Genomic DNA, 22,816 nt, shown 5'->3' on the forward strand with positions numbered 1-22,816 from the left:
AAAAAAAAAAAAAAAAAAGAAAAAAAGAAAAGATTGTTTCAATTAGCAAAAGTTATTGTTTGATTGAAAATGAACGGCTGCTGCACATACAGCTCAATAAACAAGCATCTTTTGTTTTGCTTACAGAAAGCCAACAACATTACATGTGTTGGCATGTGGTGTTTGCTTTCTTCTTTCACTGGAGGAAGGAGCTGAAGGCACTTCTATGTGCCACGCTGTGACAACTCTGAGCTAGACCCCAGGGCTAGCCCCGTGCAATCCTGAGCACCTACTGAGCCCGGGGCACCCCACACAGCAGTATCTGCCCCTGTGATGGATCCTGAGGGAGTGTGTTAGCGTGGGGCTGACCCAAGACCAGCCTCTCCACAGCCCTGGTCTCTTGAAGACTGGTTTGGTTGCCTTGCACTAGCTGAGCATGGAGCAGTGCACCTCCATGACTGCGTGGCCCAGTGAGGACTTTGGTTTCCTTGGTTCTCTTTCCTTTTGTCTTCTCAGGACTGCTTTTGACATTCACCTTATAGCAAAGATAAACAGACTGTCACTGTGGCTTCAGCATCAACTTAAGCCAGCTTTAGCCAGCGACGTGAGTCCCGAGGGGCTTCTCTCCCTTCCACAGACCTCGGCAGCTTGCTCCCACCCTGGCTGTCCCCTTTCCCGTGGGGCAAGCATGGTCTTCACACAGCCACCCCACGTGGGTGGGGGAGTAGCTCCAGTTATAGCTAAGCACTGCATTACATACCCACCCATTTATTTACTTATTTGTGTATCTGCTGGGGAAGAGGCTCCCCAGCCCAGTTCACTAAGCAGTTGCGCGAGTGCCTGTGTAAGTACCCCAGGGATATTTCAGCCAACGTGCATTTTCTGGCATTTTAATGCCTCTGTTATGTTGGAGTGCTCTGTGGGGAATTTTGCGTTGCTTGCGCAAGAAGCTTTCGAACGAAAAAGAAAACCTCAGTTCTCCTTTGAGCAGGTTAAGTGTGGTGGTGCTCACGCTGCAGATTTAAGGGCAGGTGCCCGCACAGGAGCAGAGGGCTCGGTGCACCGGCAGGGCTTGGCCTGGTGTACACCCAGATGCTGTGGTGCTGGGTGATAAGCATGTGTGGTAGAAACCAAACTCTGTCAGAGCAAGTGTTGGGATCTCTGATGTCACCACTGAAAATTTTTTTCCAAATCTCACTGAGCACCCACGGGCATCACCATTGGTGCCAGAGAAGCAGCCCCTGGGGCTCTGCAAATCTGCTGGTGCAGCCACACTCCTGCTCTGAAGGCTGGGAAGTGCAGGCTCCTTCTCACCAGAGAGTGAGTCAGGCTGTCCCCAGTGATGGCTGCCAAAGGGGGATCTGCAGGTCCCCTTTTTGCTTGTCATTGCTGTGGCAGGTCTCGGCAGGTGGGAATCCCACTGATTCATGAAGGGGAAGAGGGTGCAGAGAGGGGCAGGGCATGGAGCTTACGGTTGCAGCTGTGTAACCCTTTGAGTTGATATTGTGGAGTAAAGTATGTCAGGTGTGTTTTAAGAAACGACAGTGTACCTCAAAGAAAGGAATCTCAGGGACTGGCCACTTCTTCAATGACAAACCTTTTTTGGGGGGAAAGCGCTGACCAAATTCACTACAACTCTAGTTAGAGTGAATGGAAACGAGCCTGAGCACGCTTTGCAATATGTATGAGCTGAGCTTTACATGATGTCATTTTGGCTAAATATAAATTTACCTGTGTTCGCCCAAATTATCTGAAAGAGCTGGCTTTGCAGAGTTCTCCCTCTTGTACTTAAGGACAGGATAGGGACATTGCAGCCCTTCTGGGAACATTCCTCTCTCTCAGATCACTGGCATTACAAAATGGTAGAGGAGAGGAGATGAGAGGAGGAATCTCTATCCTGTAGGACAGTGTCATGGTTTGTTCAACCAGAGCCTCACAGAGTAAAAGTTCCTGGTAGCTCAGTGTGTCCTCTGACCTGACCAACCACAGGCTAGATGGGGACCATGCATGGAAAACTCTTGAGACCCCTTTTCTCTAAGTAGCCTCTGTAAGGATGTTATCCAAGCTGCGTTTGTTAAATTAGCTTATAAAGGTATGTAGATATTTGGAGACTACAATTTTTCTCATTTATTTCCCTCTGTAATTCAGAAATATTAAATAGAAGGGTTTATATTAAGGGAATGTCACAGAGATCATGTAAAATTTTGCTGATTCCTAATCTGTGTTTCTCTGACACCTTGCATTTTAACACAACACAGGTGCTTTATGTCACATGGGGAAAATAGTAGCACAGTGAAGAGGAAAAAATGTGTTTCATACACTTATTTATGAACTTGCATTTGCTTTCATCAGAGTCAATGGTTGGCAAAGCTCCAATCAGCTTCAGTAGGAGTGGGCGCTAAACTTAACCATCAAATCAGTTTGATTCTAAGTAACCCTGAATAAAGGCAAGGCTTCCAGGTCCAAGGACCCATGGAGAAATATTTTCTTCAATATACATTTATCAGCTATCAAGAGCTGAATCAGCTCAGGACCGGACAAAGTGTCCTTGGGTAGCATGACTGTGGTCTTTCCTTTTTTTTTTTTTTTGGTAAATTCCAGGTGTAACACAGTATATTTACAAAGGGTAAAAATAACATGCAGCTGTGAAGAAAAACATATCAGGTTTCTTTTCAGACTTGGAGTGAGGATGAATCATTGCAAAGCTGCACCCTTTACACTGGGCATACTTTCTGAAAGCTGCTTTTCCACTGCCCTTGCTCCCCCGGTGGTTCAGAAATAAAGCAGACTCACAGAAAGTCCTAAAAAAAGGCCTTTGCAGACAATCCCTCTCTTGTTGTCCTGGGCATTAAAAATACCATTTTCTAGCCTCTGCTTGCATTTTCAGTTTTTCTTTCTATACCATAGAAGTCCATTCCAGCCATTTGAATTAAACTTTGGTTCAGTGGTATGGATAAGTACATGCTCAGTTTTAAGTACCTGAGTAGTCCTGTTAGCTCCCATGGAGCTGCTTACATGCTTGAAGTTAAGCATGGTCTTAGAAGATTTGCTGAACTGGGGATTTGCTAGTTCACCCAGTAAGCTAACATGACAAAACCCTTGACCGTCTGCTTCTGGATTTTAATCAAAAGTTATGATTTATTTATGATCTTCTTCCCTACCCCGATCTGTTTATATTCAGATCAGAAAAACAGTTCAGAAGCTGTGTCAGATTGCCAAAAGCTGTGTGCTACTACTGGATCTTTCACATCATTTACTGTTCGGTGTTTAGAAGAGTGTTTTTAATGCACAATTGCCCATAGAAGTGGTGTAGGCTAATACTGATGTGATCTTTCATGTCAGCAGCAAGACTTTGATGTCCCTATATCCCAAGTTCCTTTTCACAGAAAAACAAAATAAAGTAACTGTGTGAGTTAGGCGAAAGGATTCTGCTAACTCTGTTTCCCAAAAAAATCCCTAAAAAGTCAATGAATGGGCCAAATGGTTCTTTCTTTTGTCTTTGTAACATAAGTGACGCTGGGAATCAGGGTAGGCATCGTCTCAGGTATAACGTTGGGTGATGTTTCCAAATATACATTATTTAGTATCCAGACTCGCTTATACATATGTGCCATTTATACTTGCTAAAGGTAAACAAAAAAAGTCAACACTTTAGTCGCAAGCAATCATCACAAAAGCTCTTTTTCAACACGTTTACATCTGAAAGAAAAGTTATTTTGCTTAGGTCTGTTTAGACAGAAATAAGCTGCATCTCAGAATTATATTTAGAGGTATATAGTGGGATAGAAAAACCTGAGAGAATAATGCCCAAGTGTTCTGGTTCTGAGAGGAAAGGCTAAATTCACCACCACTCAATGACAGACAAGACCATGTACTGGCTGTTATCTTCCCTTGTGGTTATTACTCAGTCCTGTGGCTGACAAAGCAGTTGTAGGACCTTTACACAAGGCAGATTTCATATGTAATATGTCATACGGCACCCAAGATATTTTATACCTGAAAAAGGTATGTGAAGCCAACATTTCCCAGACAACATTCAAGGCCCTGTTCCTTCTCCTCAGAGGATGACAAGTACCCATTGAATGGTTTCTGTGATATACTTTATTCTTAAACTGAAAGCCATCAGCAGCTAATTTTTAAAATATATATACATTAACACAACGTGGTAAAATTAGTAGTAACACTACATAGAAAAATCTTGAAATTATTACAATGTACTTTTAGTATTTAAGATGTATACTAAATCTTTTCAGCTTTCCAATTGCTAGTTATTTTTTAAACACATGTGAGAACTGTAGCTGCATTAGTTTCTGACCAATGATAGTGCTGAGCGGTCAACTCAACTGAGTTACTTGGGCATTGGATAAAATATCTGCTCTTTTGATGTATGTTGAGCAGACAGTGGTCAAAACTGTGTATTATTTTTCCTCTTTTGTCCTCAGACAATAGCAAAACTCCTCTGGGAAGGCACCTGTATTCTGACCATTGCTGCCCAACACTTGCAGCAGGAGTTGGGATTTCTGAGCTGGGGAGAGCAAGAGGCTCTGGGTGAAACACATTTTGTGGGGCAGAGGGCAGATCGTGAAACACACTTCCAAGAATCTGGGTCTTGGAGGGTCTCTTGGTTCTCTGGACTGCAGATTAGTTGGTTTGCAAGAAACCGAAATGAAGCATTGCAACCTGACTTGCTGCTTGTTTAGTAAAACCAGGGTACAGTTCCAGGAGTTAAATGGCAGGACTAAAAGACAGCTTGTCACTAAAAAAACCAAAACCCAACTAACACCCTCCTTCCCTTGCCAAACAGCCTCTTTACATTTAAAGGTATTCCCTGTGGCTCTGTTCTTTATTTTGATTTTTGTAACAATTTTTCTCTCTCTGATGAAACACGTTGTAGACATTAAATTAAGGGACAAATATGTCTGTGTCTGCCAGAAAGAAAACTGTGATGCAATTAAAATGCCATTAGGGAACCCCCTGTGGGATGTTAAACCGAAAGACTCCATTCAGAAAGCAAAGCCAAAATTAAAGAGGTGTCTGGTTGCAGATCCTCTGCAGATTTCCATTTCTTAACTACAGTACCATGGAGACTCTGCTAGTTAGGAGCTGAAAGGTTTTTCCAGTCATGCGTGTGGTATTTTGAATCACAGCTTTGGCAAATGTTCCTTTTCTGTAAGCCATACATAGAAGTGTGTCTACATTGCATGACATAAAGTGCAACTGAGCGTGACCCACATGAAACAATGACAGCAGTGGAGATGGGAAGCTGTCCAAGCCTTGTCCAAGCTTTGGACAATGACAATTAATAGTAGTTTTCCCTCAGAAAATTTACATTAAGTGCATCTCTCTGTTTGCTGAGTTGTCTGTGAGGTGTTTGGAGAGAGAAGTGCAGCTACTTGCAGCCATCAGACTAAGCAAGCTCATGAACAAGTCTTCATTTTAGCCAGGTGTCTGGAAATAAATCGTTAGTGTTTATATGTTTGGAGACATATAAAAGCCGGATCCTTTGAAAATAAAAATAAATATATGGTCCATTGGGGCTGGTCATTTTTTCTGAGGCAACTGAAGGAATCAGCAGAGCCATTGGGTAGTAGGTGCTGAGTTTTCCAGTGACAGCCCAACCCTTGTGCTCAAGTCTCATTTTTCCTATTTCATTCAGTGTGATTCTTTGCTGAGGATATTGTAGGGACTGGAATATTAATAGAAGCACACCTCTCTTCTCTGTCTAGGAATTCTCCTGATGACTGCAGCGTGGCAAAAGGAGGGAAAATGGTTAGCGGCTCAGACAATGTTGGGATGAACTATGGAAACTACATGGAAGAGAAGCACATTCCACCCCCAAATATGACTACCAATGAACGAAGAGTCATTGTTCCAGCAGGTTAGACCCTCTACATAAAAACTACAAGCAAAAAAATGCATTTCCTCTAAGTCTACTAACATTATTTCAGAAAATTTGGAGAAAAATGACAATATGATACAGATGATCAGAAAGAAGAGAGCAGTAGGTTCTCAGGGTTAGTAAGAGAATGAGCTGAGAAATATCATAGTGAAGCCATGTCCTCAACCTGTTCTTCCCATTTCAGCAGCAGAACTGGCTGATTGCAGGCACTCAGATCTTATCTGACTTCTCTAGCTCCTTTTGGAGTATTTCACTCTGATGTGGGCAAAATGAAGAGCCACCTCCATTTCCTAACATCATGGACCAGCTGGGTGCAGAGTGTGCGCGACAGAGAAGGGATCACTGTACCACACATTATTCCTGCTAATACTAAACGCAGTCTGGTCCTCAGAAAACAAAATAGCTTCTGTGAAATCAAACAGTGTGTAAAAAGAATTTATCTAGGTTATCCTCTGAGTTTGGGCAGTGTAAAACATTTTAATAAGCAAGCTGACAAGTCCACTGCAATATAAGAGAATTGAGAAATTCTTGGTTAGTCTTGGCAAGCTTAGTTGTGGGATTCAGCAGTTAATTGAACAAGAAGGCGTTCACTCCTGTGTGCCTTGTCCTCCACACCTCTGTTGGAAGGTTTGCTGCCTTAGTTTGCAAAATAATTAGCATGCCTATTTCCGAAGCTCTAAAGCATTAGACGATCATGGCATATGTGAGTGTTCTTAAACCACTGGATATACACAGCATAGAAACAACACCTGCAAACAGAAGAGAATGTTTTGCTGCTAGTTCCTCTCCAGCAGAGATGTGCCTATTTGAAACATTTCTGCTACTGCTATGTTGCTTAATATTCTTACAGTTTTTCAGTTGCTAAGATATGCAAGAGTACTAACTGTGGCCAATTTTGCAAGCTGTGATTATTTCAGTTATTTGTCAAGACACATGTGGACAAATATGTTGCAGTATCCTTTGCAATGGTATTGACAGTTTTGTTCTGAAGCACAGAAGAGTGATGCACTGAATGCCTAACTGGAAGCAGGGCACACTGAAATTCATGACATTTGGATGTTCTTCTAGAACATTTGTCTTCTTGGTGGTTGGCACATTTTTCAGTCTTTTAGTAATCCTTAGCATGGTTAGCTCAGAAAGATTTTTTTTCTCAGTGTATTCCTGGAGGTGTGTTTTGAGATGGATTTGAGTGATATTCAAGGAACAAGATGGTCATAATCACAGCCTTGCTATTTTGAGGTCCCTAGAAGAAATGTATGGGTGAAAATCAGTTAGAATAATCAAATAATAGAATTTTTTAGGTTGTAAAAGATCTTTAAGATCATCAAGTTCGACTGCACTGCCAAGTCCCCTACTAAACCGTGTACCTAAGCACCAAGTCTACCCATCTTTTAAATACTTCCAGGGATGGTGACTCAACCACTTCCCTGGGCAGCCTGTTCCGATGCTTGATAACACTTTTGGTGAAGATAAAAAGGTCATTTCCGCTTACCATATCACTTGTTACTTGGGAGAACAGATCAACCCCCACGTCACTACAACCTCCTTTCAGGTGATTGCAGAGAGCGATAAGGTCTCCCCTCAGTCTTCTCTAGGCTAAACAATTGGGATTCCCTCAGCTGCTCCTCATAAGACATGTTCTCTAAAGCCTTCACCAGCTTCATTGCTCTTCTTTGGGCACACTTCAGCACCTCAATGTCTTTCTTGTACTGAGGGGTCCAAAACTGAACACGGTATTCAAGCTGTGGCCTCACCAGTGCCAAGTACAGTGGAACAATCACTTCCCTAATCCTGCTGGCCACACTATTTCTGATACCAGCCAGGATGCTGTTGGCGTTCTTGGCCACCTGGGCACACTGATGGCTCATACTCAGCCATTTGCCAGCCAACACCCCCAGGTTCTTTTCCACTGAACAGCTTTCCAGCCACTCTACCCCAAGCCTGTAGCACTGCATGGGGTTGTTGTGACCCAAGTGCAGATGTGCAGGTCAGGTGGCAGTGTTTAGGAACAAAAAAGGAAAAATTTACTTTTCCAGCTGTGGTAATTTTCTAGTTATCATAAATAAGAAGCATTTAAAAGTTACAGGCATAATAAAAATGTTTTAGTAAACTTCCTAGTGTTTGGTTGTTTACTTCAAACAAAACTGAATATAATTGTTAGAGTTCTCTGCTGTCAATGTGGGCTATCTCATCCGGACCCTAGGTTTACCAGCCAGACTTTCATCTCTCTAGATTGCTAAATATTTCATACCAGATGGAGGAGTTAAGTCTTTTTTGGTGCACTTCAGCAAACAGAGAAACCCTCTGAACCTCCAGAGAATTAAATATTATGTCTTTCAAGGCCTTAAAATGCCAAAAGAAACGTCAGAATAGGTGAGACACTAGTGGACAAAGGATTGGGAATGAGCAACAGCATGACAGACTCTGTAGTTCCTAGTCCATGGAAAGAGGTCCCCATCTCTTTCAGACAAGCCTGAACAACAGTCAAAACAGAGGGGATAGCATTGAATTAAGCCACAGAAGAGCTTTTTAGGCTGTAACCCAAGTCCCAGCCCCTCCACAAACTTTTATGTGACAGAGTTCAGCCACTGGACCTCTGTGTGCTCCATTCTCAGTTTTCAGGATATTGTTCAGGTTGGAAGGCACAAACTTTTGAGGACTTTGTTTCACCTAACTATATTCTTTATTCTTTTCTCTTCAAAAAGTACATGTGAGTGTTCTTAAACCACTGGATATACACAGCATAGAAACAACACCTGCAAACAGAAGAGAATGTTTTGCTGCTAGTTCCTCTCCAGCAGAGATGTGCCTATTTGAAACATTTCTGCTACTGCTATGTTGCTTAATATTCTTACAGTTTTTCAGTTGCTAAGATATGCAAGAGTACTAACTGTGGCCAATTTTGCAAGCTGTGATTATTTCAGTTATTTGTCAAGACACATGTGGACAAATATGTTGCAGTATCCTTTGCAATGGTATTGACAGTTTTGTTCTGAAGCACAGAAGAGTGATGCACTGAATGCCTAACTGGAAGCAGGGCACACTGAAATTCATGACATTTGGATGTTCTTCTAGAACATTTGTCTTCTTGGTGGTTGGCACATTTTTCAGTCTTTTAGTAATCCTTAGCATGGTTAGCTCAGAAAGATTTTTTTTCTCAGTGTATTCCTGGAGGTGTGTTTTGAGATGGATTTGAGTGATATTCAAGGAACAAGATGGTCATAATCACAGCCTTGCTATTTTGAGGTCCCTAGAAGAAATGTATGGGTGAAAATCAGTTAGAATAATCAAATAATAGAATTTTTTAGGTTGTAAAAGATCTTTAAGATCATCAAGTTCGACTGCACTGCCAAGTCCCCTACTAAACCGTGTACCTAAGCACCAAGTCTACCCATCTTTTAAATACTTCCAGGGATGGTGACTCAACCACTTCCCTGGGCAGCCTGTTCCGATGCTTGATAACACTTTTGGTGAAGATAAAAAGGTCATTTCCGCTTACCATATCACTTGTTACTTGGGAGAACAGATCAACCCCCACGTCACTACAACCTCCTTTCAGGTGATTGCAGAGAGCGATAAGGTCTCCCCTCAGTCTTCTCTAGGCTAAACAATTGGGATTCCCTCAGCTGCTCCTCATAAGACATGTTCTCTAAAGCCTTCACCAGCTTCATTGCTCTTCTTTGGGCACACTTCAGCACCTCAATGTCTTTCTTGTACTGAGGGGTCCAAAACTGAACACGGTATTCAAGCTGTGGCCTCACCAGTGCCAAGTACAGTGGAACAATCACTTCCCTAATCCTGCTGGCCACACTATTTCTGATACCAGCCAGGATGCTGTTGGCGTTCTTGGCCACCTGGGCACACTGATGGCTCATACTCAGCCATTTGCCAGCCAACACCCCCAGGTTCTTTTCCACTGAACAGCTTTCCAGCCACTCTACCCCAAGCCTGTAGCACTGCATGGGGTTGTTGTGACCCAAGTGCAGATGTGCAGGTCAGGTGGCAGTGTTTAGGAACAGAAAAGGAAAAATTTACTTTTCCAGCTGTGGTAATTTTCTAGTTATCATAAATAAGAAGCATTTAAAAGTTACAGGCATAATAAAAATGTTTTAGTAAACTTCCTAGTGTTTGGTTGTTTACTTCAAACAAAACTGAATATAATTGTTAGAGTTCTCTGCTGTCAATGTGGGCTATCTCATCCGGACCCTAGGTTTACCAGCCAGACTTTCATCTCTCTAGATTGCTAAATATTTCATACCAGATGGAGGAGTTCTTTTAAGTCTTTTTTGGTGCACTTCAGCAAACATGTGCAGGTCAGGTGGCAGTGTTTAGGAACAAAAAAGGAAAAATTTACTTTTCCAGCTGTGGTAATTTTCTAGTTATCATAAATAAGAAGCATTTAAAAGTTACAGGCATAATAAAAATGTTTTAGTAAACTTCCTAGTGTTTGGTTGTTTACTTCAAACAAAACTGAATATAATTGTTAGAGTTCTCTGCTGTCAATGTGGGCTATCTCATCCGGACCCTAGGTTTACCAGCCAGACTTTCATCTCTCTAGATTGCTAAATATTTCATACCAGATGGAGGAGTTCTTTTAAGTCTTTTTTGGTGCACTTCAGGAGCCAGAGAAACCCTCTGAACCTCCAGAGAATTAAATATTATGTCTTTCAAGGCCTTAAAATGCCAAAAGAAACGTCAGAATAGGTGAGACACTAGTGGACAAAGGATTGGGAATGAGCAACAGCATGACAGACTCTGTAGTTCCTAGTCCATGGAAAGAGGTCCCCATCTCTTTCAGACAAGCCTGAACAACAGTCAAAACAGAGGGGATAGCATTGAATTAAGCCACAGAAGAGCTTTTTAGGCTGTAACCCAAGTCCCAGCCCCTCCACAAACTTTTATGTGACAGAGTTCAGCCACTGGACCTCTGTGTGCTCCATTCTCAGTTTTCAGGATATTGTTCAGGTTGGAAGGCACAAACTTTTGAGGACTTTGTTTCACCTAACTATATTCTTTATTCTTTTCTCTTCAAAAAGTACAAATTTTTCATGGTAGGAGCCATCTTCCACTATGGGGATGTGCACTGCAGGTCATTAGGGACTAGTTTTTATTTTTTTGCCCAGATGGTTTTATCAATAATTCAGGTAGTAAGTGAAAACCCATGAAGGTGTAGCAATGTACGCCAGTAAAACTCAGCAGTCTAGGAAAGGACGTGCAGAATATTTTAATAAGACCCACTCTAGTTTATGAAATAACCAGTCAAATCTGTGAGTGCTACTTAGCCTGTGCCCAAGAAACAGTACTTCTGACTTGAGTGGAAATTTCACTTGGATAAAGTTACAGATTCAAGAGAGAGCTTGTTCAGATGAAGAAAATTTTTCAGTTGCAAGTTGCAGTGCTGTTAGTGGGCTCTCTTAAGTACTTTTCTAAAGAGTATTCTCTGTATGAGGACAGGAGCCTATGTTGGTCTGTGGATAATAACACATAAAAAATAACAACACAAAAGAACTAAATAGGAGAAGGAGCTCTACAGCAGAGGGTTTGTTGTTAGTAATCAGAGCTCACAGCTCTTCCCTAATAGTTTTTCACAGACAGTCACTCTCCTTTGCACTCAACAGGCCAAATTAATTCCTCATGTATCTCCAGCAGTCAGTAAACAGGGGATTAAAGTCTCTCCAGTTTGACTGTGGTCTACATTTATTTCGTACTAGTCCAGCGCATCTGCACTCTCCCCTTTTTGCCTTACTTTATGTTTTTTGGTACCACCAGATCCTACATTATGGAGCACAGACCATGTACGCCAGTGGCTGGAATGGGCAGTGAAGGAGTACGGTCTCCCGGATGTGGACATCTTGTTATTCCAGAACATTGATGGGAAAGAGCTGTGCAAAATGACCAAAGATGACTTCCAGAGACTTACCCCAAGCTACAATGCAGATATCCTCCTGTCACACCTACACTACCTCAGAGAGAGTAAGCTAGTTTTCTGTTATTATGGTAGTGGCTACAATCAATCTGTGGTTGATACCAGTCTTAGATTTAATGGCGTGGATACACTCAGCTGGGTTTTCAAATGTCTGTTGCAAATGTTGCTGTTCCAAAGAACATAGGAGGGAGCCTGGTCCAAAGCCTCTAGAAATTCAGTGAGTTTGATGGAAAAATTCCCATTAATTTCGTTTGGCTTTCACTCATGTTCATCAAAGAAAAAAGTTAGGGAATATTTCTACATGTCCATCTCAGAGAAAAGTGAAATTGAAACCCAGCATATTCATCAGCATACTGTAGGAAGAAAATCATATGGGATTCAGTGCTAATGTTTTTTCTGGTCACATACTCATTTCTTTCTATTTTAACGATGAGAATGCTCAATGAGAGTGCAAACATTGATTCATAAAGTGAATTGCAGGCATGATTCTAAGGACTGAGAGCAGTTTGCTCTGCTTTGAATAAGATTTCTCTGAATTGAATTAAAGTTCTGTAAATTCATGGAAAAAAGGAACAGTCCCTGAAGTCCAAATGCAAATTACTTGTAGTGCATGGCTAGCGTTTCAAAGGGAAAGAAGGGACTAGTGAATTCCTGGCTTGAGGGCTCTCATCTAAGGTTGAGGAAATTTTGCAGGTTTGCCTCAGTTTAAAGTAGTTAAAGTGAACATGGTTTTTAAAGAAAAAAAACCAACAAGCATTGCAACACCAGTGCGGTGCAGTCTTCTCCACACGCACACTGTCAATAATCTGTCAGAAATATTATGCATTCTTAATGTTGAATAAATGAATGCCCTAGTTTAAGCTGTAGCACACACGCCTCCCTCCAAACTGCAGGCTGAAACTGACTATTGGTAGATTCGCATTCATACAATCCTGTCAAGGGAAAATATGGTTTACAAAGATAATTCACAATTTTTTTTTTCATTTTGGTGTTGCTTTTTGTTTTGTTTTGTAGCTCCTCTTCCACATTTGACTTCAGATGATGTTGATAAGGCCTTACAAAACTCTCCACGGTTAATGCATGCTAGAAACACAGGTAATGCTGGCACTGCTCCCATTGCTAGGGGTCATGTTCTAAAAGCACAGGATTCCTTTTTATGGGTTGCTTGCTAAAAATAGAAGTGGTAAATTAGGAGGGAGACAAGCGTATCCTCTCCTTGCTGTGTGTGTGGGTTTTATGCACAGACACAGAAAAAAGGTGAGATCACGGCAGGGCCAGATGGTGCAAAAATGGTCTCCTTACTGGTAATTTCTTGTGTCCTACAAGAGAATGGGGTCCCTGACACATGATAAACTGCAAGCTCGGGGCCTTTATCTCTGGGGACTTTTTTTCTCATTCTATCTTATTGTACTGTCAGATCTACTCCACAGATCCCTCAAAGGGTGGTGGAGTTCAAAAGTGCTTCAGCGCTTGCCTAAGTGATGTGGACTCTGGTGAATGGGGACTGTCTCCCCTCCCATGTAGTATATATTGTATAATTCAGTAAAATTGCTGTTTAGGCAGTTAGCTCATCTCATTTGTCAGCTATATGGGACTTGAGCTGGAAACTCCATTAAGTTTGGTGCTGTAATTTCTTCTAAATCTGATCTGAATGTAAAATGATTTTTGTTACTATACACCCTTCTGTTAATTCGGCCCCTAAAAGTATGGAGTGTAGGTAGGAGAATGATGCAATACATGCCTCAAAAGCATCTGTCTTTCAGGATGTGACTTAAAATATTTATTAAAATAATTCAGAATAAATTTTCTCTTGCTCTAGCAATTGTGCAACAGAGGATGGCATGGAATTGTACATGTAGTATGGTATACATAGTGATTAAAGATATTTGGAATATTGCATGATCATGCCTGAGGGTATTAGTTACCCACAGTGACCAGAAATAACAATTCTTTATGAGAAATGAAAAAGATAATACAAAGGATATTGCAAAAGAAAAATAAAAGAAAACCTTGGATTGCGATGCATTTTTCACATTTCATTTAGTTTTTCACTGTGGTAAATATCAGTGAGTTTTCTAGCAAAATTAATGAGGTTAGTGCTCTCCCTGAGATTAGACGTTTGCCACTTGACATAAAGTCCTGTGGTCTGTAGGCCTGCTGCAGGCCCCACAAAAAGCAGCCAAAAATATTCTATTGACTTTGATGGGGTTTGGAATAAGCCTTAAGCCCTTTTCAAAAATGGATAGACTCGATGGTCTTTACCATCTCTGGCATTCCAGATTCTAATTTGCCAAGCAGTTTCCACAGTCATCCAAGTGTTGATCAGCAGTTCTGTGTGTTATCTTTTTCTGTATGTGTGCACTGACAATGATATTTTGAAATTCACTTCACTAAAATGAGATTGTCTGCATTTCTGTCATTGGGAGTGTGAATAATATCATGCTGATCATCAGCATAAGGAAAATGATTTGTTCTGGTGGCATAAGAACTTTGGAGTGGGATTTTCAAGGGGCCCCAAAAAAGTTAGAAACAAGTTCTTCTTGAAGTCTGCGGTAATTGCACAAATCCTCATGCACCCTTTCATGTTCCTAGAGATGGTCATTAGAAGTCTGTTGACCTAGTTAGAGCAATTTCAATGCCTGACATAACTGAGATACCATTTTCTGTATCAAACTCAATATTTTTAATTTTTTCACTCTATGAACAGAATGACATTTCTGAGGGCCTGATCCAAAGCTGACCAAAGTCTGTGAAAAGATTCCCACAGACAACAATAGTCTTTGGCCCAGGCCTACAGACTCTGTTGAAAATACGAACCTGTTTGGAAAGTGCATGCACAAAAGAAGAGAAGGCAAAGAAGTTTTATTTCAGAAGATATGAAACCACCTACCCAGGTGTAGGTGATAGTGGGGAAGGCAGAATTCAGATTTCCTGAACTTGACTCTCTCTCTCCTCTCTTGACACAGATTTTGCACAGACTTTTATCTAGTAATTTGAATGGATTTATACAGATGCAGAAGCTATCAGAATTAACTTTTTTATATAACAGTCCTAAGAGAAAATAATGTTTCATAGTCTTCATTCAGACACTCTGCAAGAGGGAAAATATCAGTGGACTTAGGGACTGGGAAAATGAATCTTTAGGTGTTATGTGTTCTTTTTTCTCTTTAGGAGGTGCCACTTTTATTTTTCCAAATACGTCAGTTTATCCAGAAGCAACACAAAGAATTACAACCAGGCCAGGTATGAACAATGACCACCTTTATATACTGTGATCTTACTCATTTCATATCTTGAAGTATATCGTTCTTTTTCTCCTTCAACTCTCTTCTCATAAATACTAGGCTATATTTTGAATATGCACACATATATACACATACGTTTTTTATATATGTGTTGTGTAGAGTGAGATGATTAAATAGAGCAGCTTAAAGTCTGTTTCTTCCACATAGCTCTGTCTTTTAAGCAATGCTACCTGGTGTTTAAAGTGCCAGAGAATTGGAAAACCAGAGCTGTGTTCACTGGTTCTGTTGCACTGTCCTAGTGCGGTCACTTTTCAATGGGTTTCAGCTCTCTGTCTGTAAAATGAGGCAAGAATGTTTTTATACGTTTATAATGTATATACATTTCATAATGTTATTTGATGTATATTGGGAAAAAGTACTCTAAAAATGCAGGATACATGTTTCTCCTGCTGTATACTTTTTATTTATGTTTGTGGCAAATAAACCCCACAACATCTGACTGTGAGTTTAAGAGACTAAGCGAAATCGAAACATAAAAAAGTTCTTACTGCTCAAAAGCTTGAAGCCCATGAAAGTATTGTGGATGTGCTGGTTTGTGAAAGGCTAAAGGGAGTAATTAAAAAAGATGAGAACATTGCTATGAAGCTAAAAATTTTCTTTACATCACCCTTCACTGCTAAAGATTCTGGAAAATACCTAATCTGAACATTTGCTTTTCCAGTAATAAGCGCAAAGTACGGTGAGACATAAAGAGGAGTTGTAGCAAAATAGCAAATTTAAAGGAAATCCATTACTGTGCCAGAGGCATACATCCAAGTGTTCTGAAGGGACATACACTTGAATTGACCAAGTTCTTGTGAAAAGATAAATTCTCTCATTAAAAACAGAGGGGGTTTGGATAGCAAATATTTTATCTTTTATCAGTCCTCTAGGGTATAATCCAGGAAAGTATACACAAGCAACTATTTTATATACACTTTTATACATGTATATATGCATGTCTGCAGATTTTTTAATTGATAATTAAAAAAGATAGATAGGAAAACAGCTACCAGACCATTACACAATCAAATCCACTCTGCTCAGTTTCTAGGAAAACAAACTCTTCTGTTAGATTTGTTTGTCTATAACAATACTGTAGTGACTAGCAAGGAAACCAGTTATCCAATGCATACATTTGGCATTTGGCTTTCATAAGACATTTACCAAAGTGCCCTACAAGTATTTACAATGAAATTTAAGTCAGCCGACTATAAGAAACAAAATATTTTAACAGATCAAGAACTGGATGATTAACCTGTTACAAAGACCAAGTAATGGACATCTTCAGTCTTGAGTGCTTTAGCATGTTCTGTCATGTTCTAGTTATTCATAGTTGGAAAAAGGACACAATAAAATTTGGTATAAAACTTAGAGATGACATATGACTTCGTAATTACTTAGAACCAGAGATTACTCTAAAGTATTCCTGCACAGGCACCCAGAGCCTCATTAGACATCAATGAACTGGCAATATGTTAACAGCTGAAAATGCAAGTTGGTAAATTTAGTATAAGACACAATTTATTTGCATATCTTACTGATCTCAAATTTACCCTCTTCACTCGTAAAATAATTTAACATAGGCGTCTTTATTTATGGCCCAATGAAGTGTGAACTAGAGCACTGCTCTAGTTGTTGGCCAAAGTGAAAAAAAGTAAACAAATGAAGAATCGCAGTGGAAGATCATATGGGAAATCTGACTGTGCCATTAAATAAATCAGCAGTGTGGCCTCATATGGAAAGCTGCGTGAATCATCCTTTATCAAAAAGGCTATTTGCAGAATTAGAAGGCACTTAGAGCAATTCATGGGAATATGGAAAATCTTTCAAGGATGTTGAAAGATATAAAAGTTTCAAATTGTCTAATGCAGCATCTGGGGATGAGGAAACATGATATAATTATCAAAATAAAGAGTGTCACAGACTACCTACGTAGTCTTAGTATTAGAAGAGAAGATATTAAAACAAAAATTAGACATTTCATGAAAGATTAAAGCAGACTGTGGCCCTTGTGGTCACAGGTTATAGTAGCACCCAGGAGCTTTGAATGACACAGAGGAATCTGGACATGAATACGGATGAGAAGACAAAGCACAGCTATAGAAACAATTACCAACTATGCGATGTAAAAGTGGATGCCCGAAGCTCTCAGTAGTTTCCAACAAAAATGAGCATGTAACATAAGACCAGGGGGACCCGGGTGTCCTACAGAAAATAACCGTGCCAATTTAGAGGATTTCAGGCAAAGGCTCGAATGAGTCTACTGTGAAATAATACTATTTTATGGGCATGCTTCCCCTGGACTTAAACAAAACTTGGAAGTGTTTATCCCATGAGAAATTCTATGATTTCAGTATTTGTTTCATCCTGACTTGTGATGGAAAAATAAAATACTAATTTTCTCTGAAGTAAAAGGTTTTAAAAAAACCATATGTATCAGACATGGAAAAGTCCCTCATTTCAGCATTTTTCTCTAAATCACATTTGCAATGTCACTTACAAACCAAAAAGCTTTATGTCAACATCAAAAGCATCTTCCTGTGTTGACACAATTCCTTGTGGGAGTTGCAGTTTGGATATAGGGTGTCTCTAGTCTTCTGTGTAAACTGATGTATCCTAACCAAAAGATTCCTACAACAAGCGATCATGTGATTTTGAAAATATTATTTTGTCTTTTACAATTGAAAGTTGACAAACATCTTTAAAGTCAGAATTTCTACTCAGAAAGAACATTTTTTTTTGCAGAAATTCAGTTTTCTCTCAAGAAACTATTTTGTTGGCTTATTCCATCGCTTTCCTTTTAATTAAATACCACATTTCAACTAGAATGCAAAGAAACATTTTTCATAACAAAGCTCCTTCATGTGAGAGCAATACCAGACCCTGGGGACAATCACTTGATGACATGAAAAAGGTCAAAAATTAGGGGGAGGGGGAGTAAATAATGTTAAATGGGAATTAGCCACATTCTGGGATGCAATTCTGGATAAAGCAATTAAGCATTGCCATTGTTAAGGCACTACAATAGAAAATAGGAAATGAGCAGGGCTTGTAATGAACCGCAATGACAAAGGCGTATTTCTTCAGTCACCTTTACAACAGAACATGAGGTTTCAGCAAGCTGAAAGTAATACAATGAAGCTATCAGGAGCTCAGGGATACCGAATATGGGTTTGTCTACATGTCTCATCAAACAGGAGCATTCCCATCAAAGATCTGTCCAAGATAAGGACATGTTGTACTAATATCTCATGAATAAGAACAGATCTGCTTATCTAGGATAGCAACATGTTTATCAAGGCACAATACTGAACTAAGAATGAAGTTGGAATTTTGCGCTATTTCAAGAAAGGCTGATAACTGGATTTTTCTTTTAATGGAGAGGGCGTAGTCAGAAAACCATCTTATGATGTGTTGAGTTAAAAGGCAAAACAGTTTTCTCACAGTACTAAATTTGTACCAAATATATTTTAAGGCTGCAAGTGCCACTGAGCACAAGCACACAAGATCACACAGCCCTCTCAGCGTACAGATGTCTAATAATTTGAAGACCCATAAAAAGGAGAGAGGGGAAGAGGAGAGGAGAGGAGAGGAGAGGAGAGGAGAGGAGAGGAGAGGAGACAAAGCTGTGCAATAGGTCTCAAAAAGTCAGGGATAAAAAGGCACTAGTTATTCAAATGTAATATAAAGACAAAATGCATATCTCAGCAAAAGCAAAGTTTTGAAGTGTAAGATTCCGGGAGACGACAGCGCTGGTAGTGCCAGTCTGCTCCTCAAGCCAAACAGACTAAATAAATTAAAGGCAATTTGGTTGCAAATTTCACATTACACTTTATTTCCATTTGATACTTCTGCTCATAGTGCTTGGAAATGGGCAGAAATACATCTGTTTTGCACATAGCCAGTCTGTGACTGTTCCTTTACTTCCTAACTGGTTTCATTTCCAATCATCATTTCTAAAATAAAGCACAAGCACTGTTAAGATTCAAATCATCTGCACAAGCTTAGTTCTACCAGGTGGGTACCGCTACCTGCCTGAGATCCTGGGCAGTCTACATAAGTCTCTGATTTTGGCAGCAATTTTAGCTAATGTGTTAAAGCCAGCCATAGTAAAGCACTGGCAACTGTAAAAGGTTTCAAAGGACAAACCGCATGTTTGAATTTACTACATATGCTTTATGAAGAAAGCTTTTACGGTTTAGTTTCTTCATTTTTTTATGCTAAAGCATTTAAATGAAATAAAAGTAATGACTAAATGAAAGAAAAGGCAAACGAAAATTTAGGTACATAAAGTTAAGGAGCTTATCCCAAGAAGCAGGAAGGAATATTTAAGTAGATGATACAGGAAAAAAGCTACCCACTTTTGGGAAGAAATGTAATATGTATACATATATATGTTAAACATTGAACCAACATCCTGATTTCATATGTTGTATTTCTAAAGATCTGTGAGGATACTGGGATGTGGAAGGAAAAGTGAAGGAAAAAGAATTATTAATAACTTGAAATGACTAGTAGAAGAGAAACAAGTGAGATTGGCAATGTGCAGCAATCAGTTATCCCCAAAGGTTGCATTCTGATTGGTGAGAGTGAGATCAGAGGGTGCATCTGAGGAGGAGACCGCTTGCAGACATGAGGAGTGATATCACAGGGAGGACATAATAAAGCGCGTGATAGCAATGAGAGATGGTGCAAATGCAAACACACAACAGTGGTTTAGAGGCATCTCAAATAGACAAAACCAAGACTGTTGTCTCACATATCTCTGCCTATGACCAGGTGGCAGAAAAGGGAACTCTCAAGTTTGATCAATCTCAAATGATGACAGCAACAGACTAACAAAGAATGGCATGTAAAATCAACTAAAGTCTATCTTCTTAAAATGCTTTTACATGCTGAGATTGGGAGGGAATGGTACACAGTATATGCTTAATCTGAGCTCTGACCTCTTGGGGGGACTTTCCTGCAAAACTCTAGCATAAATTGTCCGTGATGTGCAGTGTGTATCATCCCTTAGTGTCCTGGGCTGAAGGAGGAGACCAAAGGGAATACTCTGAGCCTTTGGAAATTATGGACTCTGTTTGTATCAGCTATTTCAGTGCGGTTCAGATATCTAACAAGATTAAGTATCTCTAAAGAACTGTGCAGAGGGTAATGTGGCATTGTTAGAGTCAATAAATAAAATAAATGTTTTAACAAAGAGTGTCCTTCCTGTTTCAGTAATTTTTCCAATCCAATGGGTTCCCTAGAAATGTGCCTCTTATGGACATAAGCACTTCATGCCTTATCTGCATGAATCAGTGTATTTTTCTTTTGCAGATTTGCCTTATGAGCAAGCCAGGAGATCAGCATGGACGAGTCATACCCACCCCAGTCCACAGTCAAAAGGTAAAAAACATTTACATATGTCTAGCCAGTGGACCTAAGGCATATCTGGTGCAACCTGGATAGACTCTGAAGTGAACTGGTAGGAGTTACCTCATTCAGCTCTGGAGGATTTTTACCTGTGCCTTGGCTGGAAAGGCTGTGTATAGGCAATAGTGGGTTGAGGGGCAGCCACATCTTCCATTGAACTGAGGCTTCATCAGGTCCATGACCGTATAGTCTTTTAATGCTAAATCCTATGCTAACCATCATTGAGTGGTGAGCAGCAGGATTCTCTGGTCTGTGATCTGTCACAGATCTATCAAACTGGAAAAATAACTACATGGATTTTTCCATTTTCAGCTACTCAGCCATCATCCTCAACAGTTCCCAAAACAGAAGACCAGCGTCCTCAGTTAGGTGGGTGTCATTTTGTTTGAATTATGCCTGGGTGTGACAGGGTTTGTTGAACATGATGAGAAGGACAGCTCTCACCTACCAATCAAAAGCAAATTCCAACATCTGATGCAGACCACTAACGAGATCTCCAGCTGGTGACCACTAAATCCCCAGACGTGTATGGGTTGGCTCTACATCTGGATCTGAGATGAAGGCTCCCATGGCCATTGAAAATTGCTTTTAGTATTGTTATTGGCAATGACGAGCTTGCAGAGTGAAAAAGCTGTTAAAGAAAATACCTACGTACAGTTTAGGGACAAAGGTGAAAGGTAAGGATGTCAAAAGACCGTATACTCCACAGCAGCTGAAATGTCAGCATTTGGAAAATCTGCATGAGCAAAGAAAGGAAAATGGGTTACAGCATTCAGAAACCTATTTGAATTGGGCTCCTGAATTAAACAGGAAAATTCAAAGGATTTTTTATCTATTGGGAGACTGAAGAAAAAGCAGAAGTTTGTGAGTTTGTGGACTAGTGGTTTTGCAAAATGGGTGCATTTTGTGTTTTCAAAGCAGCGAATCCGTGGGGTAGGACCCATTGTGAATTCCCTTATTGTGAATTAGACTGTGTTTTGAACAAGTAGCTAGAAAGCACTACAGATTTTTGGTCAGTTGTGGGTTTTGTTAACAGCAAAAAGGTAGAAATAGGAAATAAAAGAGATTTGGAGGATATTCTTAGCTCAGAAGACACTGAGCCTGTTTTTATCACATGGATTTCAAATCATTATTGTAGTTTTTCTTATAGCAAAATAAGACTGTGTGCATGACTACATCTCATTAACTCATATGCATGCTGCCTGAGAAGTATTATATTGCTTTTTGCCCAAATAGCGTTTTATCTAATCTGGCCTTCCAACCATGAGAATCTTTCAAGAAATATACTGATGATTTATTTAAGTCTTTAGGATGGTTTAGTGGCTGTGTGTGAGCTGCACAGATTATTTCAATGTATAAGGAATGTAACCTGATTATCTTCTTGGCTGTAAAACTGGCGGCCATTTGAGAGCAGCCATCCGGAGATGAGGCAGCCCAGCGACGGTCATTCAGCAAGGGGCTCCAGGCTGTGCTTGCAGCTCATAATTTTGGCTTTTGTACTTCTGTCACAGCCTTCCCTTTTTCCTGTTGCACAAAAGTTCAGGCCGAAATAAGTTTTTGTTTTCTGAGGGAATCCCTTGAGGAAAACATTGAGGTGCTACAGGCATTGTGTGGCTGACACAGGCTCTTCTGAAAACCCTAGTGGCAAGGTTGATACAGGGGATCCCTCACTGGAATCCAGTGACAAAGAAGAGTAGACCCAGCCATGTTGCCTGGGTTCAGCCATGCACTCAGCCCTCTTCTGGAGGCTCCTTTGGCACAGAAAGAGTTAGCAGTGGCACAGGGAAAACACATGTGGCCTCACAAGAAGAAGGACCACTGCCAAGAGGGACCACTGCCCTTTGTCAAGGGGACTCTCACTCCATTACCTGTCTGTGTCTGACAAGCTGCAGGGGTCAATAGTACCAAAGGGTGCCTGTGTGTATGAGTTCTTTATTTAAGTAGCAATTGGAATACTTCTGGGCCAAATTTACAATGTGTCTAAATGTATGTTTGTGTACATTAATACATTAGAAAAGGCAAATGTGTATCCTTGCAATTGTTCACTTGCACATCCAGCTTTAAGGGAAGACATGCAAATATTGCAATGGAGAGAAAGGAACCACTTTCCCCCCTTGTTGGACCTGCTTTCCCATCAGGCGGTGTCCACTTCCCCTTACAAGGTTAAAAAGTAATACCTAAAATATTTGACATTACTGTTACATGATTTAAAATCTTTCTTTCACAATTTTGTAGATCCATATCAGATTCTTGGACCAGCCAGCAGCCGACTTGCAAATCCAGGTGAGAAGGGATTTTGCTGATTTTGAA

The 22,816-nt window shown here is 40.3% G+C and overlaps 1 protein-coding gene across 8 annotated transcripts in view; it reads left to right on the top strand.

Moving 5' to 3' along the window:
- Nucleotides 1-22,816, top strand: part of ERG (v-ets avian erythroblastosis virus E26 oncogene homolog) — a 110,160-nt gene that overhangs the window by 82,090 nt on the left and 5,254 nt on the right. For 4 of the 8 annotated variants that reach the window (XM_014938248.1, XM_014938249.1, XM_014938253.1 and 1 more), the window contains exons 3-9: nucleotides 5,706-5,857; nucleotides 11,648-11,851; nucleotides 12,819-12,899; nucleotides 14,976-15,047; nucleotides 20,411-20,479; nucleotides 20,819-20,875; nucleotides 22,742-22,789. In XM_014938248.1, coding sequence (XP_014793734.1) covers nucleotides 5,706-5,857; nucleotides 11,648-11,851; nucleotides 12,819-12,899; nucleotides 14,976-15,047; nucleotides 20,411-20,479; nucleotides 20,819-20,875; nucleotides 22,742-22,789 — 683 coding nt within the window. The remainder of the gene's footprint in view (nucleotides 1-5,705; nucleotides 5,858-11,647; nucleotides 11,852-12,818; nucleotides 12,900-14,975; nucleotides 15,048-20,410; nucleotides 20,480-20,818; nucleotides 20,876-22,741; nucleotides 22,790-22,816) is intronic. The other 4 variants (XM_014938251.1, XM_014938252.1, XM_014938250.1 and 1 more) reach the window with 3 other exon arrangements.

The sequence above is a fragment of the Calidris pugnax genome, unplaced genomic scaffold, assembly GCF_001431845.1.
Source record: "Calidris pugnax isolate Ruff unplaced genomic scaffold, ASM143184v1 scaffold25, whole genome shotgun sequence".
NCBI classification, from domain to species: Eukaryota; Metazoa; Chordata; class Aves; order Charadriiformes; family Scolopacidae; genus Calidris; species Calidris pugnax.